A 20,975-nucleotide genomic window follows, 5' to 3' on the forward strand; every position below is an offset into this window, starting at 1 on the left:
GCTTAACTGGACTGATTCATCTTTCCTCAATGGGCAATCCATTGCTTGGGAGTCATATAGTGGGACTTGGGTCATTACAGACAGGGCTCTTATTTAAACAGCAAATGTGAGAGCAACTTCTGGTTCCACCACAGAGGAAACCAAACCTAATGGTTGTCAATACGAAGGCCTCTTGTCATCTACAGACAAAACTATTTATATGTTTGCAGAAGATAAAAAAGCTTGATATTAAGATAATGGCAGGTGATGAACTCTCTGGGGATTCCAAACGCCCACATTGTTTTAGAAAAGAGATATAGATCTAGAAATCTGACCTTCCCAAGTTACTACAAGGCCAGTTATGGTCTAAACACCTTAAGGACCTAATCTTTTCATGAAGAGCATATGAAAGACATTTGAGGTTCTACAACATTGACCTTCCCAAGTTACTACAAGGCCATTTATGGTCTAAACATCTTGAGGACCTAATCTTCCCGTGAAGAGCATATGAAAGACATTTGAGGTTCTACAACATTGACCTTCCCAAATTACTACAAGGCCATTTATGGTCTAAACATCTTGAGGACCTAATCTTCCCGTGAAGAGCATATGAAAGACATTTGAGGTTCTACAACATTCTTCAGTCTTTGTTACAACACACAGGGCATTGCATTGGCAGTATTCTACATTAAATACTCTATAAATCAGTATGGCTATACAAGACAGGAGTTAGTAAAGGGTTGGTGGGTTACATTTATCCTGGTTGTCCAACTACTCAGCTGACTAAAGCAGGTTCTCCATGGATAGGTCCATTATAACAAATAAACACGTCACTGTTGCATAAGACTGAAGGTAAGGTCCAGCAGAAGACTCACAGCAGATGGGTAATGAAACAGTGGGGTAATTGGAATGTACAAATATTCTCATCACTATATAAAACATGTAGCAGCAATGATGGGCTCAAGCAGGGACGGAGCAATTCTGCCGGTGCAGCATCAAGACACTTTAGCCAACCTCTCCCCACTAGACACACTTTATCAGCTCCATGGGAAATCCAACTTAGTGGTTCATAACAATAACCGCAAGACTAATATATTTATATTTTTTTTTTAATACAAAAATTCTATGATATATTTTTCTATTTATAGATTTATTTACAAGGATAAAATCACTTGAAGCAACTCAACGGCGGCAAAAGTGACAGTTTTACCGCTGTCATGTGCTCTCACGGAAATATCTAGATGGGCCTCAGTCTTACAAATGAAAATGAGGACTTTTTGAGAAAAAAAAAAAAAAAAAACCCAATGAGAGGGAGATGATTGAAACAATTAATACAAACATCAAGCTAAAAAAAATATATTGAGCTACCGGCACTAATCACTTTGCTACATATATAAAATCTCCAGCTAATATAAAGCACATTGTACCAATCCGCTAAAACAGTTAAGATATATACAATGGTCTAGATATATTCACAAATAGAATATTACAAAATATTAAAGAAGGCCACGCTCTGGGTCCCCCTCCTCGGAATTCATTTGAAGTTGGCGTAATCCGAAAATGCGTCGATGTATTCCTGCACCACCCTGTAGCAGAACTCGTACTGCTCCTAAACGTGGGGAGAAAGGAATTCCATGACTTTATTCTCTGCCCATTGTTTTATCATTACAATTAAAGTTATTATAATAGTAAAATCTATAGGAACATTAACTAATTGATAACATTTGGGAACTGAAGACATTTGAGGAAGCCATATTTGTCTGAGCCCCAGAATTCCTATTTGCAAGCATATACGAGATGATGCACCCCAAGTGATCTCTGGGCTGGGGTGCTGCATTTTGATTTGACAGAATACTTGCCATATCTTTAAGATGATGCACTATTGGGACATATATTAAAGACTGATGGATGAAGACCATCCTTAGAGGGCTTCTTGCAGCCACTGGGTCTTTATATTTAATAGGGATGCACCAAATCCAGGATTCAGTTCGGGATACTGCCTTTTTCAGCAGGATTCGGATTCGTGCGAATCCTTGTGCCTGTCCAAACCGAATGCAAATTGTAATTTGCATATGCAAATTAGGGGTGGGAAGGGAAATCGCATAACTTTTTGTCACAAAACAAGAAAGTGAAAAATGTTTTTTCCTTTCCTGCCCCTAGTCTGCCAATGCAGATCGAATCTTTCATGAAGGATTGTGGGATTTAGCCGAATCCCCTAATAATGTCAAGTAAAAAAACCAAACAAAAAAAACAACTTATGAATGAAATACAACAATCATAATTCATCTTCTTTAGAATGATGGAGGAAACTGGAGGCTCGGGAACCTGAAATAAGATGTTGGGGAGACATCATACATACCAGTGTTTGGACCATATGTGGCCTCTGTAACCGCAAGCTTTTCACTGTTTGAAAGACGTCAAGGATGCCTTCTGCTTTTACTCTCTCCAGTACCGTGCTTAGAGCACAAAAAGTTCCCGTCCTCCCAGCTCCAGCACTAAGGGACAAACACAAGCATTAGGGGCAAGTCTTGGTCACAGAACTGTAGGCATTTCATAAGGACAAAGGCCAGTTGGCAAGTCTACAAAACATCATCCAATAAAACTGTCTAGAAATGTGTTGGGGTTGGGAGAAAACAAGTTTTTGTTGGCCAATTATTTCTATGAACTTAAAACCATCCAACCTATGGATCCAGCTATTGTTTAATTGCCAAATTACCATCATCCCCAACATCCAAGGTTGTCCATAAGAACTGTACTTCAACATTTCATCAATCAAAGAACGGGCAACAGAGATAAAAAGTGTCACTTTCACCAAACAGCAAAAAATAATTAGCAGACCAAATGCAAAAAAAAAAAAACCAACTGCACTTTAAACGGAAGATGTCATTTTTAGGATTCTTCCTCAAGTTTGCCCCTTTAAGCTCTACCAGAACCAGTCCCAGTGATCGATAAATTCGAGCATGAGCCAAGGCCAAGGCTTGGAACCAAAATTACACGGAGGGGTCTAGTTCTGCCACTGTGAGGTTGGAGCAGATGCCAATGATGGATTAAGCCAGGGTGGGTCAGGAAAAACCGAATCCTGACGCGTTTCACATCCTAAGATACGTAGTCATAGGCCTATACCTAAGTATCTTAAGGTAAAAAGCAACTTTATTTTAGCAGTTTAAAAACATTGAATCCTGACACGTTTCATATCCTAAGATACTTAGGCATAGGCCTATGACTACGTATCTTAGGATGCGAAACGCGTCAGGATTCGATGTTTTTAAACTGCTAAAATAAAGTTGCTTTTTACCTTATGAGTGGCATCCGGAGTGCTTGCCGATTCTTCTCTACAATTGCACAGACACCTCCTGCTACGAGTTTGTGGTGAGGCACCCGGGCTACTCGATACATTGGATGAGTTCATTTCCCTTCAAGTCTTAGCTTGTCCAAAAGGGTTTACACACCCTGGTCACAGTATAAACTAGGTGAGCACTTAAAAAGGTGGGGCTCAACAGCTACGTTGATTTGAAAGATTAAGTAGCAACCCGTTTGTAAAAGTGGTATATGGGACAGAGCTGCTTTCATTTTTGCTTATATAACAACTGCCTGAAAACCTCACTTGCATCTTTATCTGCCGGCTCAGCAATAACGTCTGTCCAGAGCCATTACCTGCAGTGCACAGTGATTGGGTGATTCCCAGACTGCTGCTGCTGCTTCTGTACGGCGGCGATGATATTGATCATTCCTTTCCCGTCTGTTGGGATCCCGACTTCCGGCCAACCATGAAAATGGAATTGCCTAATTTGACGGGACTTGTTTTCCTGCATGAGAGAGCAGCTCAGTTACCTCCACGTTCCTCAATAAGCCACAGTAGTCTTGTCAACATAAAAGCCATAAAAGAGAACCCACCCTAGTGTTGGTCACAAACATATCCCGCACTGTGTAGCTTTCACTTTCCTCCTCCTTCTTCAGTTCTATGGTGATATCCCCGAACGACATGGTACCTTCCGAAGGCCAGTACTGGGCACACTTTTCCTGAATAATGACAAAAATATTGCGACTAAGTAACAGTGAGAGCAGTTCGCTCTTTAGTCGCTCAGAATGTGTTTTGAGTTTCATCTCCGTGTGCATTCTGGGAAGTTCCAATAAGTGATCTAATAAACCTATAATTGGTCCAATTAACATCACTGCTGCAGTAGGCAAATGTGTAAATGAATAATTAGTGGCAATTACCCTGAGAAATAATATAAAGTCATCATACGAGGGTTCAATAGGCTTCTGAGATACAAGGGAAAGAATCATTGGCATGGGGGGTTGCACTCTTACCTGCCCTCTTTCCTCCAGCTCTGTCAGCATGACGATGGAGCACGACTTCCACTCCCAAATCATCCTCCAGAAATCCTCTAAGGAATGCCGTAAGGGCCCCTGGCCGGCGATGTACGAGTCCTTTTGCCGATAGCCCTAGAGGAACAAATATTATGGAGACATATAGGATAAATGAAAAAAACCCTAATTTTGTAGACAATTATAAGTAATATATGGTGTTGCTTTTACATGGTGCTAAAAATTAATATTCTCTTTAAAAAATAGCCCTTTATTAGATGTTCACTGGTCACTGTTTCAAATGAGGGGTGGGCGTGTCCCAACGGTCCCTGCCAGAAGCACAGTAGGAGGGGGACAGCCAATCACAGCCCTGCAGTCACACAAGTGACAGGCTTCAGTTCCCTATCAGGTCCTGCTATCTGCTGATTGGTTCCTGTCCTACAGTGCAGTGAGCTGAGAGCCGCCGGCTCCCCTGTACAGTCAGAGAATTCAGGGAGCAGGAAGTGGAAGTGAAGGGAGGGATTATTAGGGTTTCTGCAGAAATATTCAATAAATCAGCCTGAAACACTACTTTTTTACGTACCTTCTTATTTGTTACATAAAATAAGACGCTATTGAAAGCCTAAAGGTGGCCATACACAGGGAAACCACTCGTTTGGTGATGTCATCAAACGAGCGGTTCTCTCCCCGATCTGCCACATTGAGGTGGGCAATATCGGGCTGATCCGATCGAGAGCCCTAGGGCGGTCAGATCATGGAACAAACAGTTAGGGCCGTGATCAAACGGGATTTGTTTACCCTGCCCGATCAACATCTGGCCAACTTTCGGGCGGATATCGATCAGGGGCGCCCGTTGGATGGCCCCACACATGGGCCAATAACCTGCCGTCTTGGTCTGTCGGCAGCTTTTATCGGCCCGTGTATGGGGGCCTTTAGAGCCGAAAAAGAAGTAAATAAATAAGGCTGTTATCATTGAGGGGGAAGCTTTTATGGAGCAGTGGGTCCTGATAGAAGTTTGTATCACTGGGGAATCTCCAATTCCAGAAAGCTGGTCCCTTGAGTCCCAGGCTCATCAAGGCTGAATTAACTTAATAAACATCTCCAATGAGATCTTATTCGAGGGGCACGGTGGTTACTCAGTGAGCAAACGTATCAGAACCCGATTGTGTTTCCCTTCAGGTCTTCCTTCAATGCATTCATTCATGGGCAGGTACAGTCATGGCAGAAGGCCAGTATTCAGCACCACTAATGGGATGTCCCAACTTCTCTTACACCAGGGATGTCCCAGATTGAAGAGGTGGCCCCTCAATACAGATTTTATGGCCCACAGCCTGCACAAGAGGTCTTCATTGCATGACACCTTCATTTTAATTATACATATTACAATATGGACCTCACACTGCACTTAATGAATATCTTAAAGAATAAGTAAACCATTAAAATAAGTGAATGTAAAATGGACGGGGGGGGGGGACTATTCTAAGCACATTTGCATTGTACTTTCATTATTTATTTTGTTTTTATTCCAAGATATTAAGGGATACATGTAGTGTTAATATGAATGAATTTTGTTATAACAGCGCCACCTGCTGGTCAGTTTCCCACCAGTCTGACCACCAAGTAGTCAAGGAAGTTGTCAGGAGAAAGAAAGGGGCTGATGTTCTTCTGATTAGGAAAGATGTGAGAAAGGTCTCTAATTTTTGTTGCCTTAAGGCCCCCATTCAGGGGCCGATAAAAGCTGCCATACACGGGCCGAGAGTCGGCAGTTTATTGGCCTTTGTGTGGGGCCGTCCGACAGGCTTCCTCGATCAATATCTGGCCGAAAGTTGGCCAAATCTCAATCGTGCAGGTTAAAAAATCCCGTCAGATTGTGGCCGCATCTGTGCATTTATGCGGTCCCACGATCCAACTGTCCGTATTGGATGCGTTATTATCCGATTGTTGGGCCCTAGGGCCCACGATTGGATCAGCCGATATTGCCCACCTCAATGAGAGATCCGCTCATTTCGCGACATCGACAAATGAGCGGATCTCTAGGTCTATGACCACCTATAGACGCACAGATATCATACGAAACAAATTTGGTTGGGAAACAAGACAACCGATATTGGCAGAAGACTTGGATGACAGTCGGCTCGTCGATCGGGCTGGGCGGAAATTTTTGATCGGGTGCCTTTGAAGGCACCCAAACATCGGCCATTGTTAGTGCTGAATGGTCAGATACAGGTAGAATTTTATTGTTTCTATATGTATATCTGACCATTCAGCTCTACACGTGTTTATTGAAACAAACAATATTTCCTGGAAAGATCTTTTCTAAGGAAGATCTAATTGTTACGTCTATGGCCACCTTAATCAGAAGAACATCAGCCTCTTTCTTTCTCCTGACAACTTCCTTGACTACTTGCTGGTCAGACTGGTGGGAAAATGACCAGCAGGTGGCGCTGTTGTAACAAAATTCATTCATATTAACAGTACATGTATCCCTTAATATCTTGGAATAAAAACAAAATAAATAATGAATGTAAATTACAAAAGTGCTTAGAATAGCCCCCTCATCAATTTTACATTCAAGTATTGTAAAGGTTTACTTTTTCTTTTACTTTTTAGCCCTGGTATTGAATCAAACTTGGTGCCAACATTAGAGACATAGTGCCTGTTTGTGTCCTTGTGATGTCTTTTCTGCTTCCCTCAATAAACAGATGGTGTATAGCAGCCTCCCCTGCCCTTCCAGTTGGAGCTGCTGCACATACAGCTCACTAATTTAGCCTGGTTTTAAGCTAGAAAGCTAAAAGGTTGGTGCTACTAGGAGATAAAACAACCATAAACTGGCAGTTGTGGGGTAACGAGTCAGTAATGGCCACTAGAGGAAGAACTCGACATGGGATCCACCAGCTCAATTCGGCAATGAGCAAAATGAGAGGCTGAGATGCAACAACCCGGGAGATCGACACTAGTCACACACTCATGTTGTATTCTAGGAACTAGTTTATTGGCCATTTTACTGAAAACTGTGCGTCCTGATTGGCTCAGTAGGTGATATTCAGCCGTGAAACTGCAGCCATTCCTACAGACTGACCCTACTACTTCCACTGGCTGTTTCCAAGGCAACTGTGTTACCCCAAGGTCTGGGTTGCCGAAAATGTCCTACACATCAACATGAAGAACACATAGTAACATAGTGGGAGTCATTTATAAAGTTCTTGCAGCGCATATTTATTTGCAAATGGTTGTACTGCAAATGCTTTTTCCTGAATGCTAAAATATTGCACCGCTTTGCCCTTCTTTGCGGTTTTTGCGAATTCGCATTGTGAATACATTTTTGCAAATGAGACGGGTGTTTGCGCGAGTTCGCCCTCCGTGCGAGGTTGTTGTGGGCGAAAATAGCGTGGACAGTAACTTAAATTCGCAATTTGCAAAACTGTTTTGCAAATATTTTCTCCGCCACCAAACGCCATGTTCGATTTTTGACATATTTAAAAAGCTTATAGATATTTGAATTGCGGAAAAAAAAAAAATCGCAATTCTGTTTGCACGCTATTATTCAGCTTTATTAATGAATATATGCGCAGGGCAAATTTATTCACTGTCCGAACCAATCTGCCCTGCGTCAAGTTTATAAATGAGCCCTGTTAAGTTAGGTTGAAAAAAGACAAACGTCCATCAAGTTCAACCTTTTAAAGGGGAAGTTAAGTCTAAAATAGAATAAGGCTAGAAATGCTGTATTTTGTATACTAAACATAAACATGAACTTACTGCACCACAAGCCTAATCAAACAAATGATTTATGCTTTCAAAGTTGGCCACAACTTTGAACTTTGTTATACATCTTTGCAAGACTAAGACTGTGCACATGCTCAGTGTGGTCTGGGCTGCTTAGGGATCGTCATAAATGATCAAAACAGCACAAGTCAAATAATATCTGCCAGAAGCCGATACAGCAAGACTGATTAATAATCAGAATATACAGACTGCACTGGGTCCTGTGTTGTCATGTAATCTAATGTGGATTTTATAGTTTTTGTGTTGTTTAATACAAACTTTCTCCAACTCTGCAGAACCAGTGGCTGCAGCAAAATAATCCTCCAAAAAGAATCCCAGTTTATCTGTTTAAATCTGGCTCCATGATCTTTGTCCCTGCAGCTGGAGTTGGAAACAGTAAAGGGGATGTAAAGGCAAAAATAAAATCCAATACAAATCTCTACACAGTCGCCGACTGCTCTACAGGGAAACAAACAAAGCTGCTTGAGTTCTGCATGGCTGGGAAGTAAGGCGGGGGCTCCCCCTGCTGTTCATAAGTATGATTGTTTCCCTGCAGAGCAGTTAGGGACCGTCTGACAATTCCTATCCACAGCAGTAAATGAAGTGAGAATTTCACTGCATACAGTCAGGTTTCTTATAAAAACAGTACACATTTTTTAATTAAAGTATATTGGAGATAGGTTTCTTTTTCATTAAAGAAAGTAAATATGGGATTTTATTTTTTTACCTTTACATGACCTTTAACTCTATTTTAACCTGCCTAACTGCCAGTTGATCCAGAGGAAGGCAAAAAACCCAATTTGAAGCCTCTCCAATTTGCCTCAGAGGGGGAAAAATTCCTTCCTGACTCCAAGATGACAATCCCTGGATTAAAATGTGCTTTCCCCGACTCCCAAAATCACTTACATCAATGAAAGAGGCATTGACATAATCCGTATTTTCTTCGCCCCTCTTCACTGGAATGATTACCCTGTTGAACTCATCTGCATAGAAGGAAAGAACATAAAAATAGACAAACAAAAAGTGATCATGAGAATTTGCATCTGTTTTGTACCAAGTACTGATATTGCACCCGCCCTATATCCCTACATCCCATGGTTCCAGAGATCCACAATGTACTTCTATGTCAAACTACAACTCCCTGTACTCTTCAACAGGCTCGTGTCCTGTTCTCCATCACTGCAGAGTCGCCCGCTTCCTATAGTGCGTTTTGGGAAAGACTTACATGGAATTATCTGGAGAACTCGGTTTTTCTTCATGTTGGCCGGCAAGTTGCCCGTTCTCATCTTATCGTTCTGGATTTTAATGGAGGTCAGTTTCTGCCAAAACCCAACAAGAATAGAGGTCAGGACATTTATGAACAAGCAGGAAACGTGTGGGACCCCCAGCCGGGATCACGGGAATTTAAATGGATTTTGTGAAACAGATGGACAGTACCTTAAACTCCTCCTCCAGGCCGGTGCTGTTGGTCCCAGGAAATTTACTGTACAATTTCTGTAGGTGGGTCTCCAGCGAAGTCACCTCCAGCTCCGTGTCCCCGTACAGAAAATGTTCCAGCAGCGCTTGGTAAATGAACACGTACTGCATCTAAAGAACACAATGCGGGTTCTAGGGTTCTGTAGGACCACCATGGACTCTGTCGAGGGGGATAGAACTTTGCACTGGGTCTAGTAACCCATAGCAACTGCACGGCAATACTTACATCTGTCTGTACCATCTGACAGCGCTGCGCCCGGATCCGGGTAACGAAACCGTAAACGTCGACTTTCTTTTCTGTGTTCATCATATCCAACATGGCGTCTATGACCATAAACGTGCCCGTGCGTCCCACCCCCGCACTGTGGACAAGAGCACAACATTACGCACTGGACACTACACAGCAGGTTGGTGGTTTTCCAGTCAAACTGGGCTACTAATTGAAAGCACAGGTGGGTTTTGAACTAGCCAAGGTACAGATTTGGGCTACTTGTTGGGCCTTTGGCTGGTTTGTACTTTGGAAACCAAAGCCTGCGTCTCCCAATGCATGTTGGGTAATGTAGTTTTTGTTTAATAATTTGCCAGTTGTCAAGTTTAATGTAAGACTACAATACCCAGCATGCAATGGGACGGACGTGTGTAGAAGTCGGGAGTTACCAGATTTTGGGCTCTGTACCCCAGTCTCCCGTCACTCAAAGGGATTCTGTCATCATTTTTTTGGTGTTGTTTTTATTTCTAAATGACACTGTTTACACTGCAAATAATTCACTGTACAATATAAAATGTCATTCCTGAACCAACAAGTGTATTTAGTTGTAATATTGGTGTGTAGGTGCATCTCAGGTCATTTTGCCTGGTCATGTGATTTCAGAAAGAGCCAGCACTTTAGGATGGAACTGCTTTCTGGCAGGCTGTTGTTTCTCCTACTCAATGTAACTGAACGTGTCTCAGTGGGACCTGGATTTTACTATTAAAGGGATACTGTCATGGGAAAAAAAGTTTTTTTCAAAATGAATCAGTTAATAGTGCTACTCCAGCAGAATTCTGCACTGAAATCCATTTTTCAAAAGAGCAAACAGATTTTTTTTATATTCAATTTTGAAATCTGACATGGGGCTAGACATTTTGTCAATTTTTTTCCCATGACAGTATCCCTTTAAGTGCTGTTCTTAGATCTACCAGACAACTGTTATCTTGTGTTAGGGAGCTGCTATCTGGTTTCCTTCCCATTGTTCTGTTTGGCTGCTAGGAGGGGGGGGATGATATGACTGCAACTTGCAGTACAGTCAAGAGTGACTGAAGTTTATTAGAGCACAAGTCACATGACTGGGGGCACCTGGGGAAATTGACAATATGTCTAGCCCCATGTCAGATTTTAAAACTGAATATAAAAAAATCTGTTTGCTGTTTTGAGAAACTGATTTCATTGCAGAATTCTGCTGGAGCAGCACTATTAACTGATGTGTTTTGAAAAAAAAAAAAAAGTTTCCCCATGACAGTATCCCTTTAATCGTTCTCACATTTTCCGGTGACTTTCCTCAATTTCAGGCAATTTTGGGGCAAATATCTGCAGGCCACTGAAATGTCTAGAGGTTGACCTGCTTTACCGATATTTATTGAAACTGTATATGTATTAAGGCCTTATGGGGGCCCCTATATCTCCTGGGTCCCCTCTGTAGTTAAGCCCCTGGTGCCGTGCAAATCTGTCCCATTTTGCTTCTTGGAAAAAGTGAAAATTTAAGAAAGGCGTATTTTCACATATATTCATTTATTTTTTAGACTTTTTTTTTTCACTGCACATATTGTGCTATTTGTGGGCTACTTGTGAAGTGCCCCTTGGCTAGTTTTGGGCTGGTTTTGTAGCCGACATGGCAACCCTGCTACACAGTTCCCCGCAGGCTCCAGCTGCACCTCCACTCACTGACCTGCAGTGTACCACAATGGCGCCCGCATACTGCGGGTTGCAGTTCTTCACTTTCTTTAGGAACTTGAGCATCCCAATAGGAGTAAAAGGCACCCCGAAATCAGGCCAGCTGGTGAAGTGGAACTGAGTGATGAGCCGCTGGGGCTTCTTGTTGGTGACGTCCCCAACCTACATAAAAACAACAAGAATGTCTCTTTGTATTCTGTGTATAATGTGCAGCACTATATGTAGCCTGCAGCGCCCCCTAGTGTATGTAGCCTGCAGCGCCCCCTAGTGTATGTAGCCTGCAGCGCCCCCTAGTGTATGTAGCCTGCAGCGCCCCCCTAGTGTATGTAGCCTGCAGCGCCCCCTAGTGTATGTAGCCTGCAGCGCCCCCTAGTGTATGTAGCCTGCAGCGCCCCCTAGTGTATGTAGCCTGCAGCGCCCCCTAGTGTATGTAGCCTGCAGCGCCCCCTAGTGTATGTAGCCTGCAGAGCCCCCTAGTGTATGTAGCCTGCAGCGCCCCCTAGTGTATGTAGCCTGCAGCGCCCCCTAGTGTATGTAGCCTGCAGCGCCCCCTAGTGTATGTAGCCTGAAGCGCCCCCTAGTGTATGTAGCCCTAGTGTACACTCATGGGAGATGCGTTTGCATTTTGTTCTGCAGTTCAGTCACAGATAAGCACCCACCCAGGGTCCTAAAACCACCTCCACTGATACATTGAAACCTCAATTTTAAATCCCCTGATTTAAAGTTTCCCCTCACTTTACATTGTTGTTTTGTGGTCCCACCTACCGGTATATATTATGAATAACACTTTTCCCTAATTTTATATTTTCTTGGAATGGAAATGGTAACAATTGGAATGTTACGAGGCCACATTGGACCCCAAAGGAGTTCGTACAGAATATAAGAGAGAGAGACAGAGAGAGACAGAGAGAGAGAGAGAGAGAGAGAGAGAGAGAGAGAGAGAGAGAGAGAGAGAGAGAAAGAGAGAAAGAGAGAAAGAGAGAAAGAGAGAAAGAGAGAAAGAGAGAAAGAGAGAAAGAGAGAAAGAGAGAAAGAGAGAGAGAGAGAGAGAGAGAGAGAGAGAGAGAGAGAGAGAGAAAGAGAGAGAGAGAGAGAGAGAGAGAGAGAGAGAGAGAGAGAGAGAGAGAGAGAGAGAGAGGGTATCCTAATAAACTTTTACAAAAACAACAGGAGGAGATAGAGAAATCGGATAGAACTAATATGGTAAAGGGCCGACAAAAAAAGAGAAATATATCGTATTCCCTTTGTATCTAGATTTAATTTCTTGAGAGTGCTGAGGGATTGAGAGTTCTTTTTCATTAAAGAAAGTAAAGATGGGATTTTTTTTCTTTGCCTTTACATGCCCTTTAATTGTTTTTTAATCTTGGGTTTAGCAGATATTTTAGGATTATGGCTAACATTTGGTTGTGTAACCAGTTAAGAGTTAACAGGATTTAGTAACGATAATGTCATTAGATGGCGCAATATAAAAGTATTTGAACGTCTAGTGTTTGGTGAGATTGAGGAAAGGCAGTTTGTAGCCTGAAACGTCGCTTATCCAGGTCCTGCCAAGTGTTCCAAATAAAGGCATTTTTACTCTATGAGATTTGTGGTGCTGGACTTGAAGAGTAAAAGGAGTGGGACAGCGGCACCAGGATTTTCCGGGATAAAGAATAAGGATCTGATTCTGCAGATTGAGCAGAAAACCACCCACCCAGGGTCCTAAAAGCACTTCTACTGATGTATCAAAGCAAAGAACTTCTCCCGGTCCCTTGGAATGGAAACAATGGGAATGTCGGGGTTACCTGCTGGATGCAGAACTTGCGCACAGTGTAATCCACCAGGACGGTCATGTCTTCCACCGACACTCGGATATTCCCGTAGGTCCAGCACCCCTGGTCCGGCCAGTACTGAGCACATTTGCACTGCGGGCACAAAATATAATATTATATATGTGATAACAATCAGTCCCTAACCGAGTTGGTCATGTGATTCCATGCAGCCCCTGCTTCTGATATAAATGTAGGTATCAAACACCCCCCACTTACCTCTTTTCTTTCCTTCAGATTTGTTACCATGACGATGGTTGCCGTGTTTTGCTCCCAGATCATCCTCCAGAAATCATTCACCGTCTCCTCTTTTGGGCCTTTTGGTAGCGAGAGAAATGCAAAGCATTATGGGTCCAGACACGTCAAGCGTCGCCATTAAATACATTCCTTAACGGGGTGCGTCCCCTCTAATTAACTCGTAGTATGTTATAAAATGACTAATTCTAAGCATCTTTTCAATTGCCCTTCATTTTTTATAGTTTTTGAAAGATTTGCCTTCTTCTTCTGACTCTCTCCAGCTTTCAATTGGGGGTCACTGACCCCATCTAAAAAATAAAAGCTCTGTAAGGCTACAAATGTATTGTTATTGCTACTTTTTAGTCCTCATCTTTCTATTCAGGCCTCTCCTATTCATATTCCAGTCTCTTATTCATATCAATGTATGGTTACTAGGGGAATTCAGACCTAGCAACCAGATGGCTGAAATTACAAAGAGCTGCTGAATAAAAACTCAAAAACCCACAAATAATAAAAAATCAAAACCAATTGCAAATTGTCTCCCTCTCTACATCATAGTAACCTGTAATTAACTTGTAGTATGTTATAGAATGGCTATTTCTAAGTATTTTTCAATTGGCCTTCGTTTTTCATTTGTTATAGTTTTTAAATGATTTGCCTTCTTCTTCTTTTGACCCTTCCCAGCAAACAAATGCTCTGTAAGGCTACATATGTATTATTTAGGGATGCACCAAATCCACGATTTTGGATTTGGCCGAACCCCCAAATCCTTCCCGAAAGATTCGGCCGAATACCGAACCGAATATGCAAATTAGGGGTGGGAAGGGGAATTTTTTTTTACTTCCTACAAAATGTCACACGATTTCCCTCCTCGCGCCTAATTTGCATATGCAAATTAGGATTCAGATTTGGTTCAGCCTTGCAGAAGGATTCGGCCGAATCTAAATCCTGCTGAAAAAGGCCGAATCCCAAACCTAATCCTGGATTCGGTGCATCCTTAGTATTGTTATTGCTATTTTTTATTCCTCATCTTTCTACTCAGGCCTCTCCTATTCATATTCCAGTCTCTTATTCTAATCAACGTATGGTTGCTAGGGTAATTTAAATCTTAGCAACCAGACTGCTTAAATTGGAAAGTGGAGAGTCGCTGAATAAAAAGCGAAATAACTCAAAAAATTGTCTCACAATATCACTCTCTACATAAGGGGTCCCCAACCTTTTATTCCTGAGAGTAAAAAGATTCGGGGAGCAACACAAGCATGAAAAATGTTCCTAGGGTGCCAAATAAGGGCTGTGATTGGCTATTAGGTAGTTCTTATATGGACTGGCAGCCTATAGGAATCTTTGTTTTTTATACAACCAAAACTTGCCTCCAAGCCTGGAATTCAAAAATAATCACCTGCTTTGAGACCACTGGGAGCAGTTGGTTGGTTGGTGAGTAACATGTTGGAGCCACTGGTTGGGGATCACTGCTCTACTTAATACTAAAGGTTAATTTAAAGGTGAACATCCCCTTGAAAGTGATTTGTACATGTAACGGATATTGAAAGTCGTATCAGGCCAGCTGGCATTATGGTTCTGCACTGCTGGTTCTGACTCTCTGAAACAATGTAGCAGAACTAGAAAGAATATGTCAGTGGCCGCCATTATAATAAAGTTACCTTGAGCAGCAATGAACTTGTTCTTCTCTTGATATCCCTGCAAAGGAACAAGCGCTGGCTAAATCAGATGCACACAGACAGTTATAAGCCCCCCCATAACCAAATGCCAGTTCTTACAATAGCCGTGAACCCTCATACTTGGATCAATATGGCAGCTCCCACACACTAACTAGAAATAGACTGAAGAGAAACCCTGGGAACAGATGGGACATAAAGTGTAGAAGGCCGGCAGTGCTTACGTTGATAAAGGAGGAATTGATGTAGTCGGAATCGGGGACCCCTTCGATCGGCGACAAGTGAACTCTCGAATGATCATCTAAAAGGGGCAGAAGGACAGTGACAGATCCATACAGATCCCCCCAACTATAGGGGTACATTTATCAGATATCACTGGGCAGCAGGTAGAACTGGACCCCATCATTCCCAATCTCCCCCTCCCCCACCAGGGTAACAACATTTCTCTTTCTACTAAGGACTACGAAAATGGAAAGAAGGAAATTAAAGGATAAGTAAACCTTTAAAATAAGTGAATGTAAAATGGATGAGGGGGCTATTCTAAGCACTTTTGCAATGTACATTCATTATTTATTTTGTTTTTAATTCCAAGACATTAAGGGATACATGTAAAGTTTATATGAATGAATTTTGTTACAACAGCGCCACCTGCTGGTCAGTTTCCCACCAGTCTGACAGCAAGTAGTCAAGGAAGTTGTCAGGAGAAAGAAAGAGGCTGATGTTCTTCTGCTTAGGAATAAAATTAGACACCTCCTCGCATGATTGTCTAGTAGACAAAGGAAAACTATACCTCCAAAATGAATACTTAAGCAACAGATAGTTTATATCAAATTATGTGGCATATTAACGAATCTTACCAAACTGGAATATATATTTAAGTAAATATTGCCCTTTTGCATCTCTTGCCTTCAACCAGGTCTGTGTGCTGCCTCAGAGATCACCTGACCAGAAATACTGCAGCTCTAACTGTAACAGGAAGAGATCACCTGACCAGAAATACTACAGCTCTAACTGTAACAGGAAGAGATCACCTGACCAGAAATACTGCAGCTCTAACTGTAACAGGAAGAGATCACCTGACCAGAAAAACTTCAGCTCTAACTGTAACAGGAAGAGATCACCTGACCAGAAATACTGCAGCTCAAACTGTAACAGGAAGAGATCACCTGACCAGAAATACTGCAGCTCTAACTGTAACAGGAAGAGATCACCTGACCAGAAATACTGCAGCTCTAACTGTAACAGGAAGAGATCACCTGACCAGAAATACTGCAGCTTTAACTGTAACAGGAAGAGATAACCTGACCAGAAATACTACAGTTCTAACTGTAACAGGAAGAGATCACCTGACCAGAAATACTGCAGCTCTAACTGTAACAGGAAGAGATCACCTGACCAGAAATACTGCAGCTCTAACTGTAACAGGAAGAGATCACCTGACCAGAAATACTGCAGCTCTAACTGTAACAGGAAGAGATCACCTGACCAGAAATACTGCAGCTCTAACTGTAACAGGAAGAGATCACCTAACCAGAAATACTGCAGCTCTAACTGTAACAGGAAGAGATCACCTGACCAGAAATACTGCAGCTTTAACTGTAACAGGAAGAGATCACCTGACCAGAAATACTACAGTTCTAACTGTAACAGGAAGAGATCACCTGACCAGAAATACTGCAGCTCTAACTGTAATAGGAAGAGATCACCTGACCAGAAATACTGCAGCTCTAACTGTAACAGGAAGAGATCACCTGACCAGAAATACTGCAGCTCTAACTGTAACAGGAAGAGATCACCTGACCAGAAATACTGCAGCTCTAACTGTAACAGGAAGAGATCACCTGACCAGAAATACTGCAGCTCTAACTGTAACAGGAAGAAGTGTGGAAGCAAAAGACACAACTCTGTCTGTTAATTTGCTCATGTGACCTAACAATATGGTTTGTTTGGTATGTTTGTGTGCACTGTGAATTGTATGATCCCAAGGGGCGGCCCTTATTTTTTAAAATGGCAGTTTTCTAGTTATGATTACCCAATGGCAAATACTATTAAAAAAGTATATTATTACGAAAATGGTTTATTTACATGAAGCAGGGTTTTACATATGAGCTGTTTTATGCAATATCTTTTTATAGAGACCTACATTGTTTGAGGGTATAGTTTTCCTTTAAGGTATGAAGATCCCAAGTTACGGAAAGATCCAATATCTGGAAAACCCCAAGTCCCGAGCATTCTGGATAACAGGTCCCATACTTGTATTGAAATTGCACCACTGGGCCCTCTGCTGCTAAAGTTGCTAAGCCTCATCCCCCTTTTCTTATGCCCTTGTCTTAAATGTTTGGGGTTACCCCTCCACTCCCTTGGAATAATGGACACTGTACCAATACTTTATCCCTCTGCGGGTTTAATGCTCAGATGAGCACCTGGTATTCCCTACAGCCACACCCACCTCATAGAGAGGTCAGACTAACCAGACAGCAATTAGGTGCTCAGGCTTAAGGCAGATTATACACTCACAAAAAGGTCTACGGTCATTAATTACCCAGGGCAGACAAGGCAATAATGAAGAGCAGGGTAAATAAATACATACAGGGTAGAATATTGACGTATCTGTTCTTCTCCTTATTTTCTTCTTTGGATGCAGCTTCACACGTGGCTTGGATGGGACACGCCGGCAGGGCCTGGAAAAGAATAAAGATGCTGCAGGTTTCCATGAGGTCCCAAAAGGGAAACTGCAAGAAACTAACTGCGATTTTTCTCCATAGAGTAAAAAACACTCCAATGCCACCAGATGGCAGTATAACCCAAGGGAAAAATTAGCTGGAAGTTTCCGGAAGCCATCACGGCATTTGATAGGCCAGGAAATTATTTATCAGCGCACGGAGCCAATGACATCATCCGGCAGGGACTCGACAGTGAGAAATCCTTTTTTTAAAAATAGAGGTCGTCATGAATTGGCCCCAGCGTCGCTATGTGGCCCCTAAACAGAACTCCCGAATGAGTTAGACTATACATGAGCTCCAAGTGTACTTGTCTGATTGGCTCTAGTTGCAGGGAATAGAAAGCTGCACTGAAAATACTTGAAAGAGATATAATAGGACTGACCTTGCCCAAGAGCTGACCATCTAATGCTCCTATTAGGTTGCAAATATTCACCCTTCTGTTTATCTCAATATCACTACTGACCCCTCCTACCTGCTTTCACATTCCCCTGTGTACACCAGCGCCCTCTAGTGGACATGTAGTGGATATACTCACATTAAACTCTTCCCTAAAGAGCTTATTGTCATCCGCCATCCTCCTGTTTATCTCTTCCTCCAGCTTGTCCACCGGAAGGGGCGGGTACTTCCTGTTGGTGCTTGGCGACCGCGCCAATAGAGGCATGCTCTGCGGCTCTGCAACATTACCAGAAACTGCTCTTAGATTTCATTCTCTGCACATAACGTCTAGTAACCCACAGCAACCAAGAGGCGTTTCCATTTTAAACATGCAACTACAGGTTGCTATGGGTTACTAGACCCCGCCAGATTCCCATCACCAAAAGCCCTTTGGGGCACACTGATAGGCTAACGTTGACTCCAACCTTTGAAATATACACCCACCTGTATCATCTACTCGGCCATTGGAGAGTCGGAAGGAATTGGAGTGACTCCCGGCCTGTTTGTACTTCTTAAACCTATGGAGAAATACATGGAGCCCATGATCAGAGAAGTGCAATCATGTGCAACATCTGGCCCTATAGCTGTATCCAGAATCTCCAAGAATTCCCACCTTGAATTTGGGGATACCCAATGACTTGCTGTGGGACTTTTACTTTGGATAGCGGCCATCATACGTGCCACATGTCCTGCAGCTACTGTACATATTGTTTATTGTAGAACTACTGTACAGAGCACAATGCACGGCATCTCTAAGATTAGGGAAGAACCTGCTACACTACTACAAGTTTCTTTCAGCATCCTCTAGGGTTGGGTCTCGACCCTTCTTGGAGCAGGTGGCACATATTAGATAGGCATAGGGTCGGTTAGGTGGGCATAGGGTGGCCTACATTACATGGGCATAGGGTGGCCTACCTTAGGTGGCCATAGGGTGGCCTACATTAGGTGGGCATAGGGTCGCCTACATTGGACAGGCATAGGGTGGCCTACATTGTGCGGGCATAGGGTGGCATACATAAGGTGGCATAGGGTCGGCTACATTAGGCGGGCATAGGGTGGCCTACATTAGGAAGGCATAGGGTGGCCTACATAAGGTGGGCATAGGGTCGGCTACATTAGGTGGGCATAGGGTCGGCTACATTAGGTGGGCATAGGGTGGCCTACATTGTGCAAGCATAGGGTGGCCTACATAGGCTACCTACATTAGGTGGGCATAGGGTAGCCTACATTGGGCGGCATAGGGTAGCCTACATTGGATGGCCTACATTAGGTGGGCATAGGGTCGGCTACATTAGGTGGTCATAGGGTGGCCTACATTGGGCAGGCATAGGGTGGCCTACATTAGGTGGGCAAAGGGTGGCCTAAATTAGGTGTGCATAGGGCGGCCTACATTAGGCTACCTACATTAGATGGGCATAGGGTAGCTTACATTGGGCGGGCATAGGCTAGCCTAAATTGGATGGCCTACATTAGGTGGGCATAGGGTTCCTTTGTGCACCCTCCGAATCAGACAGTTGAGTTTCCCTTTAAATTAAAATACAAGGACAACAAAAAGCTTTTCTAAACAAATTATAATTTTCGCAGGAGGAAGAATCGCTACTTACCGTAACATGTACAGCACAATGATGATGAACACAATCACCAACAGAGAGGACAGGGCCACCATGACTGCAATTATGGGGGTCTCATCTGCAATAAAACAAAACAAGGGGCACCCAATAAGCAGCCAATGAGGGAGAGTCGCTCGATAGTTGGGCATTGTTATACACGCACAGGTTTCACATGCGATAAAAGGGATTATTATTTGCCGACACCTATGATCGTCCTCACACAATAGAATTCAAACTTCAAAGCAATAAAAACAAAAAACATTGGATTTTATACCAATTTCCACTACTGCTTAAAGGGCTAGTACCACTACTAAGGGTAGGGACGCTCAGATTCGGGGGGATTTAGTTGCCCAGCGACAAATCTTTTCTTCGGGCGACTAATCTCCCCAAACTGCCTTCCCGCCGGCTAGAATGTAAATATCCAGAGGGATGGCACTCAGATTGTTTTGTTTTCTGAAGTCGCCCAAAGTTGCCTCACAAGGAAACTTCGGGCGACTTTCTAGCCGGCGGGAAGGCAGTTCGGGGAGATTAGTCACCTGAAGAAGAGGCAATCGCCGGGCAACTAAATCCCCCCGAATCCGAGCGTGTCTCTGCCCTAAAAGTACAGAGGCAAAACAACTACCTTTATTAAGTGGTTTAGAGAGGGCAAAGACTGCAGTGGAAGTGTCCAAGATTACCCATCCCAGTAGAATAGAAAGCGATGGGAATGCACAGTTGAAAATGTCATTTCCCCAGCCTGGCATGTGAGAGAAACTCAAACATGAATGTTTGCTTGCCCTTTAATTCCTGCTAAAACCCACAGGTAACAGAATAAGGGAGCTAGTCTGCAGCAGTATGGCATCTCTTACCTCTTCGCTCTTCCGAACCATTGTTCCCTGCGGCACAAGACAAAAGGGTTAATGTTCAATATATGAGTAATAAGGAGTTTATTGTAGCACTGTCACATAAACCGGGATCACTTATTACTGCCATGTGGATTGACTGAAGATTCTTGGCAGTTTAAGGCTTGTTGCTAGGATACAGTGAGACAG

The 20,975-nt window shown here is 42.9% G+C and overlaps 1 protein-coding gene across 5 annotated transcripts in view; it reads right to left on the reverse strand.

The window, feature by feature from the left end:
- Positions 1-1,072: 1,072 nt before the first annotated feature.
- Positions 1,073-20,975, reverse strand: part of ptpra.S (protein tyrosine phosphatase, receptor type A S homeolog) — an 83,487-nt gene continuing 63,584 nt past the window's right edge. For 3 of the 5 annotated variants that reach the window (XM_041573403.1, XM_041573405.1, XM_041573396.1), the window contains 19 exons: positions 20,793-20,819; positions 19,939-20,023; positions 18,779-18,852; positions 18,435-18,589; positions 17,767-17,857; positions 15,401-15,477; positions 15,162-15,198; positions 13,483-13,580; positions 13,240-13,359; positions 11,451-11,617; positions 9,752-9,887; positions 9,487-9,636; positions 9,275-9,368; positions 8,956-9,032; positions 4,291-4,425; positions 3,874-3,999; positions 3,634-3,785; positions 2,339-2,474; positions 1,073-1,588 (listed from right to left, as the gene is read on the reverse strand). In XM_041573403.1, coding sequence (XP_041429337.1) covers positions 1,514-1,588; positions 2,339-2,474; positions 3,634-3,785; positions 3,874-3,999; positions 4,291-4,425; positions 8,956-9,032; positions 9,275-9,368; positions 9,487-9,636; positions 9,752-9,887; positions 11,451-11,617; positions 13,240-13,359; positions 13,483-13,580; positions 15,162-15,198; positions 15,401-15,477; positions 17,767-17,857; positions 18,435-18,589; positions 18,779-18,852; positions 19,939-20,023; positions 20,793-20,819 — 2,012 coding nt within the window. In that variant the 3' untranslated portion in view covers positions 1,073-1,513. 5 annotated transcript variants of the gene reach the window in all.

This window comes from Xenopus laevis, chromosome 1S (genome assembly GCF_017654675.1).
Source record: "Xenopus laevis strain J_2021 chromosome 1S, Xenopus_laevis_v10.1, whole genome shotgun sequence".
Taxonomy (NCBI): domain Eukaryota; kingdom Metazoa; phylum Chordata; class Amphibia; order Anura; family Pipidae; genus Xenopus; species Xenopus laevis.